The sequence below is a fragment of the Ictidomys tridecemlineatus genome, chromosome 4 (genome assembly GCF_052094955.1).
Source record: "Ictidomys tridecemlineatus isolate mIctTri1 chromosome 4, mIctTri1.hap1, whole genome shotgun sequence".
NCBI classification, from domain to species: Eukaryota; Metazoa; Chordata; class Mammalia; order Rodentia; family Sciuridae; genus Ictidomys; species Ictidomys tridecemlineatus.
This window is the reverse complement of record NC_135480.1, coordinates 190,206,877-190,224,208: the sequence shown is the minus strand read 5'-3', so window position 1 is coordinate 190,224,208 and position 17,332 is coordinate 190,206,877. Positions and strand designations below refer to the sequence as shown.

Genomic DNA, 17,332 nt, shown 5'->3' with positions numbered 1-17,332 from the left:
TGGGGGTTAGGATTTCAACAAATGAATTTTGGGAGGACACAGACATTTAGTACATAATAGATGCTTCTGAATTTATTTCACCATTTCCTTGCTTTTAGGAAGTTAGGTTGTTTTTAGCCTCTGAAATAAATCTATAATGTATTGTGAACATTTCTAAAATATAAGTCTGTATCCTCTTTTTCCCTCCATATTTCCAGAAGTGAATTATTGGGCCAAAACGACAAATTATTTTCAAATTCTAAACACACTCTGACACAGTGTTTCTCAGAAAGATTGTACTATTTCACATCCATCCCAGTTCTTTATGCCTTCAGTAGCATTTAGAATGATCTTTTTTCTTTTTTGTCTTAGTCACTTGATAGAGGATGATATCCTATCATTTTAGTTAGCATTTGTCTGATTTCAATAATGAAAATAAAAAATAAAGAAAAAATAAAGAAAATGAGTAGCAAGTTTATAATGTGTGATATGTTAAAACATTGACTATAGAATAATTATTCACAAAGATGTGTCTGACTTCTTTATTTAAGATTTATGCTAAGATAATATAGACAAGCCTGTAAGTGGTGATGATTTGAGTTCTGGGAATACAACTTTATTTTGTCTTTAGAAGTGCCTTTTGAAATTATTTAGAAACTCCCCTTTCTTTCATAGGTTCCTAATGCTGACATAGTAAATCAGTATAGTAATCACAACTAATGTTTATAGAGTACTTAATGTCATTTTCCGGGTGTGCTGCCAAGTACCCTACTTGTAACTCATTTCATTTTCATAACCATCCTATAAGTAGGCAAAGCTTTTTTCTTTATTCTACAAAGGGGACTTTTGGGTACATAGGGATTAAGTTATTTTGCCACAGCAGAGTTAAGAACTGACAGTACCTGGATTTGTAAGGTAATTGCTTAGGCACTTTGATTTTTGGAGAGATTACTGACTTTGGAATGCCATATTCTTAGGCATTTTGATTCCTGGCAAGATTACTGACTTTGGAATGGCTTACTTCTAAACATGCTAGTGGATGCAGCTGCTTGGAAAGAGAATTGGCAATAATGATTTAAATGAATACTTTATTGAGTTTAAACCAAACTCATGCTGCTATGATTTTTGTCTTGCAGGTGGGCATTGCCAAGTGCAATAGCACCTCTTCCTTGGATGCAGTGCTCACTCAGGACCTCATTGTGGCAGAGGGCCCTGCTGTGGAAGTTGGAGATTCTTTGGAAGTGGCTTATACTGGCTGGCTCTTTCAGAATCATGTGCTGGGCCAGGTAAGAGAATGTACCCTGCAAATTCTTTAATAACTTAGGTAGTATGAGGGCTATTCCTGTGGAAGGTATTAGTACTGTGAATTGCTAATACCTTCCACAAAAAGAAATCTTTCAGGAGCCCTGCTTTAGTCACTATAGCTGCTTTGGGGGCACATTCATGAAATGATGTGTAAAATCTGCTCAGTGCCACTTTCTTCTACACAGGTCAGTACAAACCAGTTTCCCAAGTATTATTTTTGCCAGTTGTTCATGTGTGTCTTGTCCTCCCACACAAGTTGATTTTTTTTTTAAGAGAGAGTGAGAGAGGAGAGAGAGAGAGAGAGAGAGAGAGAGAGAGAGAGAGAGAGAATTTTTAATATTTATTTTTTAGTTCTTGGCGGATACAACATCTTTCTTGATATGTGGTGCTGAGGATCGAACCTGGGCCGCACGCATGCCAGGCGAGCGCGCTACCGCTTGAGGCACATCCCCAGCCCCACCACACAAGTTTTAAATTGAATGTGTTCTTATGGGATTAGGTCTTACTTTTTAGACCCTCCTCATAGTTTTTCTTACAGAAGATAGAGTAAATATGTTGAGATTGTATTTTAATATTGTGAAGCCATCAAAAGCAATGTGATATAACAAAGATCTTTGGATTATCACTTTATTACTCTAAAAATATGAACACAAGTTCCAGTTTTATCCTAATTTGACCTCAAATTATTGAAGCTCTTAATTCCTTTTTTCTTTTGTGAATGGAGGCTCACGAGCTACTTATTCTATTTACCCAGCAGGATTGGCATCTACATCAAATGAGATAATTTATTTGAAAATGCTTTATGGATGAAAGATGCTTAAATACATGGTGATAGAAATGTATTTTTTTTCCTAATCTGGGATATCATTATCATTGAGATACTGATTATGATAATGCCCTTTAGCCATTATGTGGTCCCATCTTTTCAGATTCTTTAAGAATCTGAAAATATTCCAGTTTTATTTGACATTCCCTATTCAGAAACTACTGATATGGTAGTTCAATGTCTTAATGATTATTATTGTTTTTTGAAATTAGCTGACCTCATTTGCTGTAATTAAATTGCAGGTTTTTGACTCTACTTCTAACAAAGATAAGTTGCTTCGCCTGAAATTAGGATCAGGAAAAGTCATCAAGGTAAAGGCCTAACTACATTTTGGAATTCATAATAAATTTTGTGGCATTCTGACCTGGATATATCTTTGGAGGGTATGAAAACACTTGGTTGAATAGCAGGCAGGCACAAAGTTGTTGTGTAATCTGCATCTGGGAGATTTTTACCTCTGAGACTCTATATTGAAGATGGGTACATTTGTTTTCTGTAACTCCTACCCTTTCTTTCTCATCCTGTGACTCTGAAGGGAAAGGTGAAACTATTTCTTCTAGAAGTGTTTGGTAATGGGTTGATTCTCATCTGTCTGGTTTGCTTTGCAAGCACCACATAGCAGAAGGAGCTCTAGGGTTGGAATCTCAGACCTGGGTTCAAGCTGTGAATTTTATCTTTACCAACTATGCAGGTGTTTTATAAAATAAAGACTGATTTACAAATATTTTATGGTGATACAGTTTGCTATACTCACTCATCCATGTGGCAAAATGTTTTTCTCCATTGCTTCGTTTATGACCACCTTTCCCAGAATTCTTTGGAGATTTTTTTCCTGTAGTAGTTATGACATGATCCTGGAAGTGATACAGTTCTCATGTTGAATCATACAGCTCAGCAGCTTATTTACTGAATGATCTTGTGTTAGTTACTTAACCTAAAAAAACCCTCATGTTTCTTACATGTAAGATGGGGATAAAGCTATCAATTTTAAGAGACTTGGGAGAATAAACAAAATAATGCATGTAAAACAATCACAGTACCTAGAAAAACATACTTTATATATAAGTAATAACTTTTATTTCTCACTTATTGCTATTTAATTCTTCCCATTTTTCTCTTAGCTTCTAAGATAAGAGTATTTCACCCAACCCCAGATATGCCAACTTTCACTAATAATTTTAGAAGCTATATTCTAGATATTTTTATAACCAACATGGAGGATAGTTGAACTTGACCTCTAGAAGCATAGCCTAAACCTGAAAGTGGATAAGTGAAATCTGATTCTCCTGTACTTCACTTTGTCTTTTATAAGGAGTTTCTTGTCTGATGAGCTTTTCCCCATCTTTTATTTCTAAAGGGCTGGGAGGATGGAATGCTGGGAATGAGAAAAGGAGGAAGGAGATTGCTTTTCATCCCTCCAGCCTGTGCTGCTGGCTCTGAAGGAGTAATAGGCTGGACTCAGTCCATGGACTCAATCCTGGTGTTTGAAGTGGAGCTTAAGCGGGTGAGTTAAACTGTTCTGTATTGTGTTTGACAAGCCCTCTATTAAATAATCTTATCTATTAAATAAGATGAATAACTAAATGAATATGTTTAAAGGTTCTGAAGAAACATATTTCTTTTGAAAAGTAGAAATGAAATAGCTGTAAAGAACAATAGCTCTGCACTGGGTTTGATCGTCAGCACCACATAAAAATAAATAAAGATACTGTGTGTTCATCTACAACTAAAAAAAAATTTTAAAAAAAGCAAGTTGAGGGCTGGGGTTGTACCTCAGTGGTAGAATGCTCACTTAGTATGTGTAAGGCACTAGGTTCAATCCTCAGCACCACATAAAAATAAATAAACAAAATAAAGAGAAAAAAAAGAACAATAGCTTTGGAATCTAAAGATTAAGGTTTATGTTCTTCTGGCCCTCTATCCAAAGTCTAGAGAGGTGTGACTTTGAGTAAATGACTTTTCCACACTAAGCTTCTTTGTCCATAAAATAATGGTTCCTGTCCTATGTACATACCTTTTGACTTAGTGATTCAGTGGCTACAAATTTATCTTATAAATATATGTATATATTTACATGAGTATGCATATATATATATATATATATATTCCTTATTCTAACACATGGTTGTAATAATAAAAAACTGGAAACCACCTAAGTGTCATTAAAAGATTGGTTAAATTGTAGGGTTGTTTTTTTACTTTTTTCACAGAATAGACTTTTTATGGGACTTTTTAAAAAAAAACAGCCAAAATCTATTGTTAAATTCAAGAAGCAAGTTACAGAGGAGTATGGGAGGTCTAATCTCATGTATGTCACCATCCACATTCCTCTGTAACTTGCTTCTTGTACTGAACATATAAATGCATATATGACATATATATGTGCATACTAATGTAAATATATACATATGTTGATAATGTGACTTTATCTTTTTCTTTTTTTCTAAATTTTCTGATTTGCCTATAATGAACAGGTGATGGCTTGTGTGTTGAGGAATAAGAAAAATGAGAGGTGTGTGGAGGGGAAAAGATCTGCAGCCTGTTCCATCTTTGCTGGTTCTTTCCTAGGTGAAGTTTGCCAGAGATTCTGGCTCTGATGGGCACAGTGTTAGTTCCCGGGATTCTGCAGCTCCTTCTCCCATACCTGGTGCTGACAACCTTTCTGCTGATCCTGTTGTGTCACCACACACATCGGTGCCTTTCAAATCAGCGTAAGACACTAGGGTTGAATCAAGCTCTTTTAGTGTTCGTAAAAATGATTCCTAGAGAAGTTCAGATACAGGGACATAGTTAAAAACTATAATACTTTAAAATAATTGAACAAATGGGATCAGGGAAATAGGGAAAGAATTTGCATTAGATTTTCTAACAAAGTATTAATAGTCATAGAATATAATATATATATAATACATACCATGTACATATATATATTTTCTGTCTTCAGAATGGAGAATATGTACCCCTTAGTGTAGAAGTACTAAATCACATAGATAATGATACCTGCAAAACCCTGGAAGGAAAATTGAGCAAGGGGTATAAATACAAAACATATACTCATGGGAAAAAATGTAAATAATAAATATTTGAATGGGAAGTTGTTCATCTTCACTAGCATTCAAAGATGATGCAAACTAAAGAAGAGCTACAATTCTGGGTTGTTTTCAATATTGGTGATTAAACCCAGGGGCATTCTACTACTGAGCTACATCACCAGCGTTTTTTATTTTTGAGACAGAATCTCACTGAGTTCCCCAGGCTGGTCTTGAACTTGTGATCCCCCTGTCTTAACATCCACCCACCCCAACCCCGCCACGAGTTACTGGGATTATAGGCGTGTGCCGTTATACTTAGCTTAAAATTCTGTTTTATAGCTGTTAGGTTGGCAAACATTTTCAAAAACAGTTTGATTGTCCAGTATAATCTGGGTTTGTGATTATAGATTTTGTTTTTATCTTAGCATATGTTTTCTTTGCTTTCAGGGAGCCAGCTCTTCATACCAAATCTAACTCCCTCAGCGAACAGCTTACAATAAATACAGTAAGTAAAAGAGTTTATCTTCCTCAACCCCCACATGTAGAGGTTTCATATTTCTAGGATGTCAGTGCTGAGTCAGGCCCATTTAACTCTGACTTGGCATTGATTATACATAGACCCTGTGATAGAAGCCTTTGTTTGTACTAACAGATCCAAAGCACTGTCTTCAGAATAGAGAGTTCATACCCCTGAAGGTACACAAGATGATCTCCTGGGAGAAGAAAGAAATAGTCATAACCTTCTCTTTTATTATTTTTCAGCTATAAACATCATACATTAATTTGTTTACAGGAACTAATAGTACTTTTATGTGTATACTCTGTTGATAGACATATTCAGGATTATGTGCTCATTTTCTTGGAACTAATGGAGGTACATATTTTAAAAAAGTTTGATACATTAAGAGAGGAGAGAGGACTAGTGATATCAACCATATTCACATAATAGAATATCATGACCTGTAGACTTATAAAACACTGTCATTTTTCATGTGCCTAGTGTTTTCTAGGTTGGAGGGGAAAAAAGTGTTGTGAATCCTTGATTTTGGTTTGAAATTGGTTATTTTATTCATTTCCTCCTATTTGGAAGTCAGTGTAAGTTAGCTTGGGATTTTGCAAAGACAGACCTAAGTTAAAATCTTGGTTCCTCACTTTCACACTGTTGATGGGATTACAAATTAGTGCAGCCAGTGTGGAGGTTCCTCAAAAGACTAGATATGGAACCACCATATGACCCATCTATACCACTCCTCAGTATGTATCCTAAAGAGTTAAAGTCATCATACTATAATGATACATGCATACCCATGTTTATAGCAGAACAATTCATAATAGTCAAACCATGGAATTAGCCTATCTGTCTATCAACAGATGAATGGATGGAGAAAGATTGTGTGTGTGTGTATCTATCTATATCCCTATTTTTTAAATACAATTTTATTTCTTTCAGTTAATTTAAAATAAAGAAATACACACACACACAATAGAGTTTTATTCATCTATAAAGAAAAATGAAATTATGTTATTTGCAGGAGAATGGATAGAACCATTATTTTAAGTGAAATAAGCCAAATTCAGAAGGTCAAGAGTCATATGTTTTTTCCCATATATGGAAGCTAGAGAGGGAAAGGAAAAGAAAGGTGGTAGTAGGGAATCATAAAAATTGAAGGGAGATCAGTATAATAGAGGAAAGGGACCAGAAATGGGAGGTGAGGAGGGATGGAAGGGAAAATTCTAGGTATTGATGATGTTGGTCAAATTATATTGTTATATTGTGTGCATGTATGAATATATAACAACAAATCCCACACTATACATATTTATTATATATAACTGTAATGCAGCAATAAAAGTGTGGGGGAAAAAAGAAAAAATTGATTCTTATAAGCATGGGATCCTAAAAAATATTTAAATCCTTTCATCCTGAGCTTTTTTATTATGAAAATGGAAATAATTTTCGTAGCCTCCTGTATAGTTCTTTCGAGGACTACAGATATTTGTAAAGCTCTGAGCTCAGAACCTATGTGAAACATATCTTTAAGAATGGTAGCTATGATTATTATTAGAATGACATTAGATTAGGGGAGGGGCCATTGGTTAAAGTACACTTCAATTTTGGAAATACCATCATTAACTTCTAAAAAAAATTGATTCAAGCTTTCCTATTACCTGTGTGAATCAAAACTTTAACACAGATAAGCAATTATGCATAGAATGAAAATGCTAACAATTCTCTTGTCTATCTTACTGAAGTGGTTAAAAAATGAAAGTTTTTAGTATGATAGATTTATCAATGTAAAATGATCTATGGGAATGAACAAGTTTAGAGCTTTGGGAATTAAAAAGCGACTTTTCTCTGTCTTACTTATGAACCATTAGGATTTGATCTGCTTTGTGGGCAGGTCTGTGGTTTAGGAATTAAGCTGTAGTATAAATTTCCAACTGATCCAAGTCTCCTGGGATGGGTGCTTTTTGAATAGTATTGGCAGCATTTGAGCAGATCAGCTCTTCATATGTCTGGTCCCTTTCAGTCGCTGGGATGCCAACTCAAATACTTAGGACATTCTTACTAAGAAGTAGTAAGATTTTACTCAAATAGGACCAGATTTTTGAAATTTGGTTTATGAGCGTGACATTCTCAGATTTATATAAAAAGTAGAAATATGTACAATTTGACATTAAAAGAAAGAAATTTGTAGCAGTCTTTGATGTTTCTTAATCCCTGTTAGAGGCCTGAAACTTTGTACCTGAATAACTTGTTTAGCATTCAGAGTGCTTTTTGATGCCTTAGAAATAGGAAAAACAATTTTTTGTTTGACAAAAGTTAGGAAAGGGAAAGTCCATTTTACAGCTAATTAGATCTGCCTCTCAGAAAAAAGTTACTAAATTGTTCTTTTTGTTCTTGGCTTTCAATTGTGAGATTACTCTATTTTAAAAAGATAATTGTATTTCTTTCAATGAGTTTAAAATAAAGAAATTTGGAGCAATAAAAAATACCATTATTCAAAGAGGAATATATTAGTGGTTAATGATAGGCTTTCTCTGCTACTTACTTTCTGTTACCTTAAGCAACTTAGCTTCTCTAAACTTCAGGTTTATTTCCTTCTCTGTAAAATGAAGATACTGCCAATCTTGGAGATTTTTATGATTTTTAAATAAAATAATGCTTAATGCTTTAATGTGTGTATAGCATACTGTAACAGGTCAATAAACATGTCACTTGTGATCCTCCTGCCTTAGTCTCTGAAGTTGCTGTGACTATATCTTCATATTTAATTCTTTCAGAGTAATTTGGGACTCATCACAGATCTGTTGTCTTTAAGTAGGTGCTTGGCCTTTGTGTATTTGAGAGGACCAGCACCCTATTTCAGTAAAGTGTGGATTCAAATGCCCTCAGGAAGGGCACATAGGGTAGTATGCTCTGCCCTGCCTGGTTGGGGGGGGCTTCTGAGTGTGCTGCAAGTGGCCACATAGTGGCTGAAGCACTTCAAATCCTAAAGCCCTTCGGCCTTCACCTAGGACATTGGGGAAAAATAGGTGCTTGGAGTGAAGTCGATACTTCAGTTCTCTCAAACCCTTGTTTATATTCAGCCCAAAGCAGAAATTATTAAGCAAATAGTTGTTACAGTATGTGTAAACAGTGATCTCATAAAACCTGAAGCCTAAACCAAAGAATCAGGAGAAAAAAAAGGAATCATAATCTCAGCTGTTTTTTTTTTAATATTTTTTTATTTTTTAGTTATAGTTGGACACAATACCTTTATTTCACTTATTTATTTTTATGTGGTGCTGAGGATCGAACCCAGGGTCTCGCACATGTGAGGCGAGTGCTCTACCGATGAGCCACAACCCCAGCCCAATCTCAGCTGTTTGAACAGTCATGAAAATTGTCCATTGTGGATTCCATTGTATTCTCTAGCCACAGCTATTCATTACCTATTTCTTCAGTAACTTCTGGTAGACTAATGATCTCCAGCTTTTTTTTTTTTCTTCTGTCTTTTGTACTTTTGTTCTGGTGGGATTTTTTTTTTTTTTTTTGCAGTATTTAGGGATTGAACTCAGGGGCACTGTATCACTGAGCTACATATATTCCCTTTATAGTTCTGTTTTTTACTTTGAGAAAGGGTCTCCCTAAATTGCCTACACAGGCATGGAACTTGGCAATCCTCCTGCCTCAGCCTCCTGAGTAGCTGGGATTACAGGATTTTGCCACCACACTTGACATAACTTTGTTCTTTTGAATCGAGGCAAAATTTACATAAGATAAAATTAACCATCTTTTTTTTTATGTTTACATTTACATTTTTTTGTATTTGTTTTGAACAGGTAACTCATATGGCAAACTTAGCGGAACACTATATGATATACACATTGCAAGTACTCACTCCTATTCCTGTTCCCATCTACCCTATTCCATCTCATACCCCTAGGTAACTGCTATTACTAACTTCTTTTATATTCTTCCAAAGGGAAATGTATGTTTTATTCCTCCCTTCTTTCATACACAAAATAGCATACTATATATATTATGTGCCTTGCTTTTTACATATAGTATCATAGAGGGCGTCCTCATTTATTTTTATTATGTAGATCACAATACTCCATTGTGTGGATATGGTTTATATAACTAGTCTTCTCTCTTCTCTTATTGTATCATACTTTAAACTATGTACCTCGATCTGAGGTCAGGGAGCAGCAAAATATAAACACACCAGGAATTTCCTGGACCCAGGCTCTGGCTCCTACGTTGGTGCACCAAGCCTTAGGGAATCCTTGCAGCCAACAGGAGTCAGAAGGGACATCAGGCTAGCCAGATGGGCAGCTAGTCAGAAGGACAGTGATCAGCACTGAAAAAGATGCCAGCACTGGGTACCACATATGAAAGAATAGTTTACAAAAATCCCTCTGTGTACCACTACATGAAAGTCTGCCTGGAATTTCAAGATCATGGAGTTGGTCTGAATGCTGCACAGTTCAAAGAGCTGCTTATTTCTACCCTAAAGGATCTGTTTGGAGTGGTTGGTGCTGCCTTATCTCTGGATGTCCTGACCTATGAAGAGAAGACCTTGTTAGCCATCTTGAATATGTAGCAGTGGTCTATTCAGTGGTCTATTAGGATCCTAGACAGGCAAAAAGTGTGTTTTCAGGGTGATTCAGGTTTCTCCATTTCTCCTTGTGTTATCTAGTAATAGTAGGGAACTAGTATTGGATTGAATAGTCTTCAATTTCAGAAACTTTACTCTCAAAAGTACTTTTTGGTGGCTGCATAGTTTGAAACAGAGCAGGGTAGAAGCTCCCATGGGTGAAATATGAGGATGCCAAAGATGTTCCCAGTAATATCCAGCTATTGCCTTTGGTGGGGTGGACTTAAAGGAGATTCTGCCTGAATCAACCAGTGCGGAGCAGACAGCTCCTGCAGCATGTGCATGTGAGGGTTGGGGACTGGGTTGAACTCAGCAGGGCCTTCATACAGAGGGACATGGCTGCCTTTTCAGAATTAATGGAGATGTCATTCCTTTGCATTTAAATGGAGACTTTGCTAAACCAAGTTTGGAAAAACGATTGTACATGGAGTTTTGATCAATGGACTTATCTCGGCTTTCTTAGGTACTAAAATGCCAGGACCAGGCTGAGTATTTCTCTCCCAGGAAATTAACTTTCCTGCTCCTTTATATATTGGAGAAGTGGCTTTAGCTTCTGCAGAAGTGAAAAAGCCGAAGTGGTTTGTTGCTTTTATTGCCATGTCTTGTTGTGTAATAGAAAGTAAAAAGACTGTTATGGGAGGCTGGGTCAAGGTCATGGTTCCAGAAGCTTCCAAATCCTAATTACAGGTGTTTAAAGTTACAAGTTCAAACACCAGGGCGATTGTTATTAAAGAGCATCTCGGGAAATGGGCTACTTGCTATTCATCACCAAGGAAAGGCCGAGAGACTCAGAATCTATGTTAGAGAAGGGGAGCAATTTGAACTTTGGCTTCACCCAGAGCCAAGTAGATGCATGTCTTCATCATCTATTAAGGATTTGTTGTTGTTTGGTGTTTTGTTTTGTTTTTCTGGTACTGGGGATTGAACCCAGGGGTGCTTAACCATTGAGCCATATCCCCGTCCCTTTTATTTTTTTATTCTTTGAGACAGGATCTTGCTAAATTGCATAGGGCCTCGATAAGTTGCTAAGGCTGGCTTTGAACTTGTGATCCCCCTTCCTCAATCTCCTGAGTTGCTGGGATTACAGGTGTGTGCCACTGCACCCAGCTGCTGGAAGTTTTTTTTTATTGAAAAAGTATCAGGAGGCTTACTTATCTGAAGGATTTCTGCTTTCAGAATTTAAACCTAGTTAGATTTTTGATAAACACCTGCCTATGTCTATGTAGAATAGGTTTCTCACTGAATTTATAACTGTCAAGCATATACTTGCTGAAGGCAGCAGTGGAACTTGGCTCATCTTTGAACACTTACCCTTTACCAGTAAATATTCTTAGATACCTTAAAAAAATTATGTACCTCCATTGGTTAAGAAAAAATGAGCACACAATCCTGTATGTCTAACAACAGAATGTACACTTAAAAGTGCTATTAATTCCTGTAAACAAACAATGTTCGATGTTTATGGCTGAAAAATAATAAAAGAGAAAGCTGTGATGATTTCTTTCTTCCCCCAGGAGGAAATAATCTATAATAATCTATAATCTTTTATAGATTCAGGGGAACATACTCTCCATTATAAAGGCAGTACTTTGAGCCAGTTAGTGGATATTGAAGCATCTAGCACAGGGTCTAGTATATAGTCAAGCCAAGTTAGGGTTAAATGAGCCTGAATTTAGAACAAAGAGCTCCTAATTTGCTGTTTTCCATAAATCTTTTCCAAATATCTATCTATTGAATGGCTTCATACTTTTGAAGGGGTCCTAACATCTAAAATGCCTCCCTCCCTTAATATCACTGCCTTAGTTTTTCATCTGTAAAATGACAGTAATTGTGCCTGATCAGGAGACTTGATTAAAAAGAGGTAATACATATGAAGTCATTCTGTCCATACAAACATGTAGGGAATGATTTTTACTATTATAAGCTTTTACATACTCATCTTTGATTCTTATTTTCTAGTGGAAATTAGATATAGGATGAGGACTTGTTAAAGGATTTGATGTAAGAGCCAAAGAAATAGAGCTTCCTAGAAATATTAATAGAGTGGAGGGAGGAGAACAGGGGGAGGGAAGAGGGGAGGGAAAGAGGAAGTACTGGAAACTTAGAGCAAATTTATATTTCATGCTTTTATATTTATGTATAACTAAAAAAAATGAATGAAAGAAATAGAGCCGTCTGAAGGTAAGAAACCTTAATCACAATGATTTATATGACTTTTTCTTTTTAGAATCCTGATACAGTCAAGGCCAAGTTGATCTCTCGGATGGCTAAAATGGGCCAACCCATGCTGCCCATTCTTCCACCACAGCTGGATTCCAATGACTCAGAAATTGAAGTATGTCCCCTTGGCTGTATTGAAACCAGTAGTACAAATGTTGCCATCTTGTTCCTTTAGTTGAAATGATTACATTTTGGGCCTCTAATCCAGAATATTTAAGAGAGTTTATCTGCAAAATGATACAGATTGGCATTGGTACATATGTTTCAAATCTGATTAATACTTCCCCTGAGAATTGAAGTAATTCCATATATCTTCCACAAGATATGGGCAGTGTAAAGTAGCTAAATTAGCCTTCATTTGCTAGAATCTCTGTTGTCTGTCAAGATCAGTCATCATTAGGTAGTGGGATGCTCAAGGATGCCTAACCTAAAACAGGTGCTCAATTCATATTTGTAAGTTGAATGTTTAGATACTTTTGGGAAATGTTGGTCTTCCCATTGGAGCTGCCTATTATTTAACTGTCAAACTCTTAACTCTTTTGACTTTGTATTTGGTATTTGTGTATTTTTCTATGTAGAAGTTCAAGAATTTTGAGATCATATCTATCAATTTTCTCTTCTTGTTTTTTGCTTCTGACATGGTTAGAGGGCTTTCAGATATTAGAAACATCACATTTTTTAGAACTGTTTGTTTTTTCACATTTAGATTTGCATTTTTAGTCTACTTAGAATTTGGTGTATGATGTGAAATAACTTAATTTCAAATTAATTCTTTTCCCAGTGGTGAAGCTCCTTATTGAATAAAACCATCCTTTCTAATTAAATTGAAATACATGAGATTGATTTTTAGGATTCTTTCTCTTTGATGTAAAATGAAGAAGAGACGATGCTCAAGAAAAAAATGTATGAAATAAGCTTTATTTTTTATAATTTTGTTTTTTCCTGAGCAAGCTCTTACTTAGAGTTTAACATTTTAAAAGAAGAGAGGATTCTGAGGAATATTGTTTCTTATGGTTTATTTGGTTTCTGGAAATGAAATTTGAATAATATGATATTCTTATTAAAAATTTAAAGTGCTACTTATTTGTGGTAGAATAATTTAAAATTATAAAGAAAATCACATTTAACAAAAAGGTATTCTTTATAAATTGCTTTGCAACCTGATTTAAAAAAATTTTTTTTAGTTGTAGTTGTACACAATATCTTTATTTACTTTTATGTGGTGCTGAGGATCATACCTAGCGCCTTACACATGCTAGGTGAGTCCTCTACCACTGAGCACAGCCTCAGCCCCTGCAACCTGATTTTTTAATGTAATGTTATAAATATCTTTATTAATATCAATAATATAAATAAATAAAGCAAAGCATTATTGCCTTTAAAGGTAACCCAGAGTTCTACAATATTGATTTATCCTAATTCCTTTTTCCTGCATTAGGCATTTAGGTTGATTTAGAGGTGTAATGATCTAAAACCAGGATGCTTTTCCAGAAGGCTATCAGGGGGTGAGAGGAAGTTCTATAAGTAAAAGAATGACCAAGAGATTTCAGCCCATGAACTACAGCATTGCAGTCGTTTTTGCGATTTTTCATTCCTTGTATGAAGCAGGGAGATGTAAGATAACTTCATTTAGAGTTATAGCTTTGGTTTTATAAAAAGAAAGAATGAGGAAACAATGTAAAACTATATTACCCCAAACCAGCATGTTAAGGAAGGTCAATTGAATCCTACTCTATACAATTTTCACTGGATGCTTGAGGCCTGTGGAAATTATGTGGCAGAAGAGGAGAGGCTGGATTGTTTGGGGGTTTCTCATAATCGACCTCTCTGTTGTGGACTAGATCAGTCAAGGTAGCTGTTGTTTTGAGAAATGATACATTTTGCAGAGCTGTCAGTTTGGCTGCTTCAGACACTAAAATATCAACAATATAGAATGTTTGTGGAAATTAACTGGATTTAATTATTTGCTGATTTTCATGGAGAAGAGCTCTTCCTTTATTGCATAATTGAGTGCTTCCTCCCCACAACACACATGCTCAGCTCCTGGCTTTCTGCTTGCCTTTCCTTCCTCTTCTTTGCCTGGAAACCCTGTGCTAGAAGCAGGTTTAGGGCAAACAGTCAGCCTCAGTCTTCAGTTAAGGACCCACATGTAATGATCAGACCTCGTGCCCATTTCAGGATGTGAATACCCAACGAGGAGCTGGACAGCCCCTGGTGACTCCATCCGTACGGCCCACTCTTCAGCCTGCTCATCCAGCGTTACCACAGATGACTACACAGGGTAAGATACAACTTCTCTGAGGCTCTGTGCTCTTGAATTGGGTCAGCACGAAAATTATCATCACAGTTCCTTAAATAGTTAGACTGCATTGTTTTTGAACGAGATGGAGCGTAACTCTTGTCTCTTGGTCCATGGGTAAGGCATTTCAGACCCAGAGATGTGTTTGGCCTACTTATTAGTGACTTGTGCTGCATTGCATTATCAGTTTTGGAAGTGTGCACTCAGCTGTTGAGACATCTGCCCGTGTGTTATTGTGTACATCCTGTCAGCTGACGGGATCATAGGTCTGAGTCAAATACACAAGAGAACACCCAGTTTCCTTCCACTGGCCCATTTCTGGGATACCGTGGAGTTTGTTTTTGAAGACTAGGTGAGGAAGTAGTCAAGTCTGAAGCATGGGGGTCTGAAAGGTACTAGTCCACCTTTGTACCAAGAATAAGAGTGGCTAACAGTGAAAATGTCTTGCTTCATCTTAGCCCCTCAGGCATCTGTTTCTGGGCTCCAAGCACCCTCTGCTACCTTAATGCAAGTTGCATCTCTTGATTCCCATTCAACTGTGTCTGGAAATGCCCAGTCCTTTCAGGTAACAACATTTTAAAAATATAGAAATTGTAAGCTGTTATTTTCACAACCTTTTCTTCTCTAAACTGGCCAAAGAATTACCTGCTTACACCTTCTTGTGAAGATTCAGTACAAGAGCAAGCCAAACACCAGTACAGGGCCTGGGCCTACTTGTAGCAAAGGTTCAATCAGTGCATGTGGCAAAGGTGCAATGTGTGTTTCCTCTCCTTTTCACTCCTCAAGGGGTGTGTATCCATGCCCTCTGTCAAAGAGTTGGTCGCTAATATTGTGCACAGCGCTCAGCAGAAAGTCTATGGGCTAAGGTGGAAGCTGTACAGAAAATATTCTTGCCTCTGCTGTCTAGTGAGCCTCTAAAAGTGATGTCTTAAACTAGATTTTCTTATGTTATCACAGAAGGCAGGGACAATAGCCTGTCTGCTTCTGCTGTTTGCTGGGGTTGTATATAGACCCTTTCTTCACAGCACACTTGAATAAAATAGCCTCCCTGTGACATAGGGGCTACTTCCTTGGGATTCTTAATAGAGGGGTGGCATTGATAGTATCAAAATTGAAAAAAAAATCCCATTCTCCCCTCAATGCAGAATTACTATCTCACAGAGGAAAAAAAATTTTTTTTTGGTTTAAATAATGGGTGAGTAGTCATAGCTATCCCCGGAAATGAGCTGGATTTCTTTTTTTGAGGAAGAATAACTATCCTCATTAAAAAATGGTAGCTGCTGTTTATTGAGGCACTTGATTTACCAGCTGTTAGGAACTTTACCTGTATCACTTCATTTAGTCCACATAACAACCTTGTGAAGTCATATTATTATCTTCATCTCTCAGCTGAGGTTTAGAGGAAAACGAGAGCTCTTGGTCACACAGATGAGCATCAGAATCTAGCAGGGGAGAGGCATCCTTTGGAAGTTGGCTGATTTGGTTTGAACACTTCTTTTTCTTCAACGAAAACTTAAAAAGAGCTTGCTTAGTTTTAAAATTTGTTAAGCAATAGGCCTGAAGGTGGGGAAAGAATTCCTACTTTCTTCAATCATCACAGAGGACTGGGTGATGACCCAGGATACTCACCTCTCAATTTGTGGATGGAGGCTACTGGGTTCCATAGACAGCTCTGCTGCAATTCTTGCCCACTGTCTAAACTTGACTGCATTAATTTCCAGCTTCAATAAGTTTGAGTCTCTTCCCAGCTTATCTTTATCCAATCATAGGAAATTGTAAGGAAAAAAAGAAGACATGAATGTTTCATAAAGCGGCAGTAACTTGGCCCTTTCTCAGCCCTATGCAGGTATGCAAGCCTACACATATCCCCAGGCATCCTCAGTCACCTCCCAGCTGCAGCCTGTTCGACCCTTGTATCCAGCACCACTGTCCCAGGTTCCCCACTTTCAAGGTAGGGAGCTGTTTCCTGTGTCTCATCTTCTGCCCCACCATGCTCCATGTTCTCCTTGTTTGCATTCTGTTTTCATTTTCACTCCAACAGCCTTCTACCCTTTCTTTTCTCTTCCCTTTTTAGCAGCTTTGCTGAGGTGTTATTTATATACCATGCAATTCATTTATTTTAAGTGTACAATTTAAAGATTTTTTGAAGATGTTTTCAGAGTTGTGCATCTATCACCACAGTCTTTTTTTGTTTTTTATTATTATTATTTTTATGCCCTGGTTTCAATCCCCAGCACCACACACATACACACACACACACACACACACACACACACAAAATATATATATATATTTTTAGTTGTAGATGGACATAATACTGTTATTTATTTTTATGTGGTACTGAGGATTGAACCCAGTGCCTTTCATGTGCCAGGAAGAGCCACAACCCCAGCCCCACCTGCCCAGTTCACTTTTTGAACATTACCTTCATCTCCAGAAAGTCCCCTCAGGCCCACTTCCTGTGTTTTTTTCTTGCATTTTCTCCCACCAGCCCTTCTAATTGCTGTTAGAGTGGCTAGAGTTTGTA

At 36.8% G+C, this 17,332-nt stretch overlaps 1 protein-coding gene and 2 pseudogenes across 4 annotated transcripts in view; all 3 read left to right on the top strand.

Moving 5' to 3' along the window:
• Fkbp15 (FKBP prolyl isomerase family member 15) overlaps positions 1-17,332 on the top strand; it is a 57,374-nt gene that overhangs the window by 16,685 nt on the left and 23,357 nt on the right. For all 4 annotated transcript variants that reach the window (XM_021729358.3, XM_021729359.3, XM_005329693.5 and 1 more), the window contains exons 7-15: positions 1,116-1,265; positions 2,353-2,421; positions 3,468-3,614; positions 4,679-4,821; positions 5,590-5,647; positions 12,514-12,621; positions 14,685-14,787; positions 15,264-15,370; positions 16,642-16,756. In XM_021729358.3, the coding sequence (XP_021585033.2) occupies positions 1,116-1,265; positions 2,353-2,421; positions 3,468-3,614; positions 4,679-4,821; positions 5,590-5,647; positions 12,514-12,621; positions 14,685-14,787; positions 15,264-15,370; positions 16,642-16,756 (1,000 nt within the window). The remainder of the gene's footprint in view (positions 1-1,115; positions 1,266-2,352; positions 2,422-3,467; positions 3,615-4,678; positions 4,822-5,589; positions 5,648-12,513; positions 12,622-14,684; positions 14,788-15,263; positions 15,371-16,641; positions 16,757-17,332) is intronic.
• Positions 9,765-10,450, top strand: LOC120889871 (ribonuclease P protein subunit p14 pseudogene; annotated as a pseudogene).
• LOC110598604 (hydroxyacyl-thioester dehydratase type 2, mitochondrial-like) lies at positions 10,452-11,189 on the top strand (annotated as a pseudogene).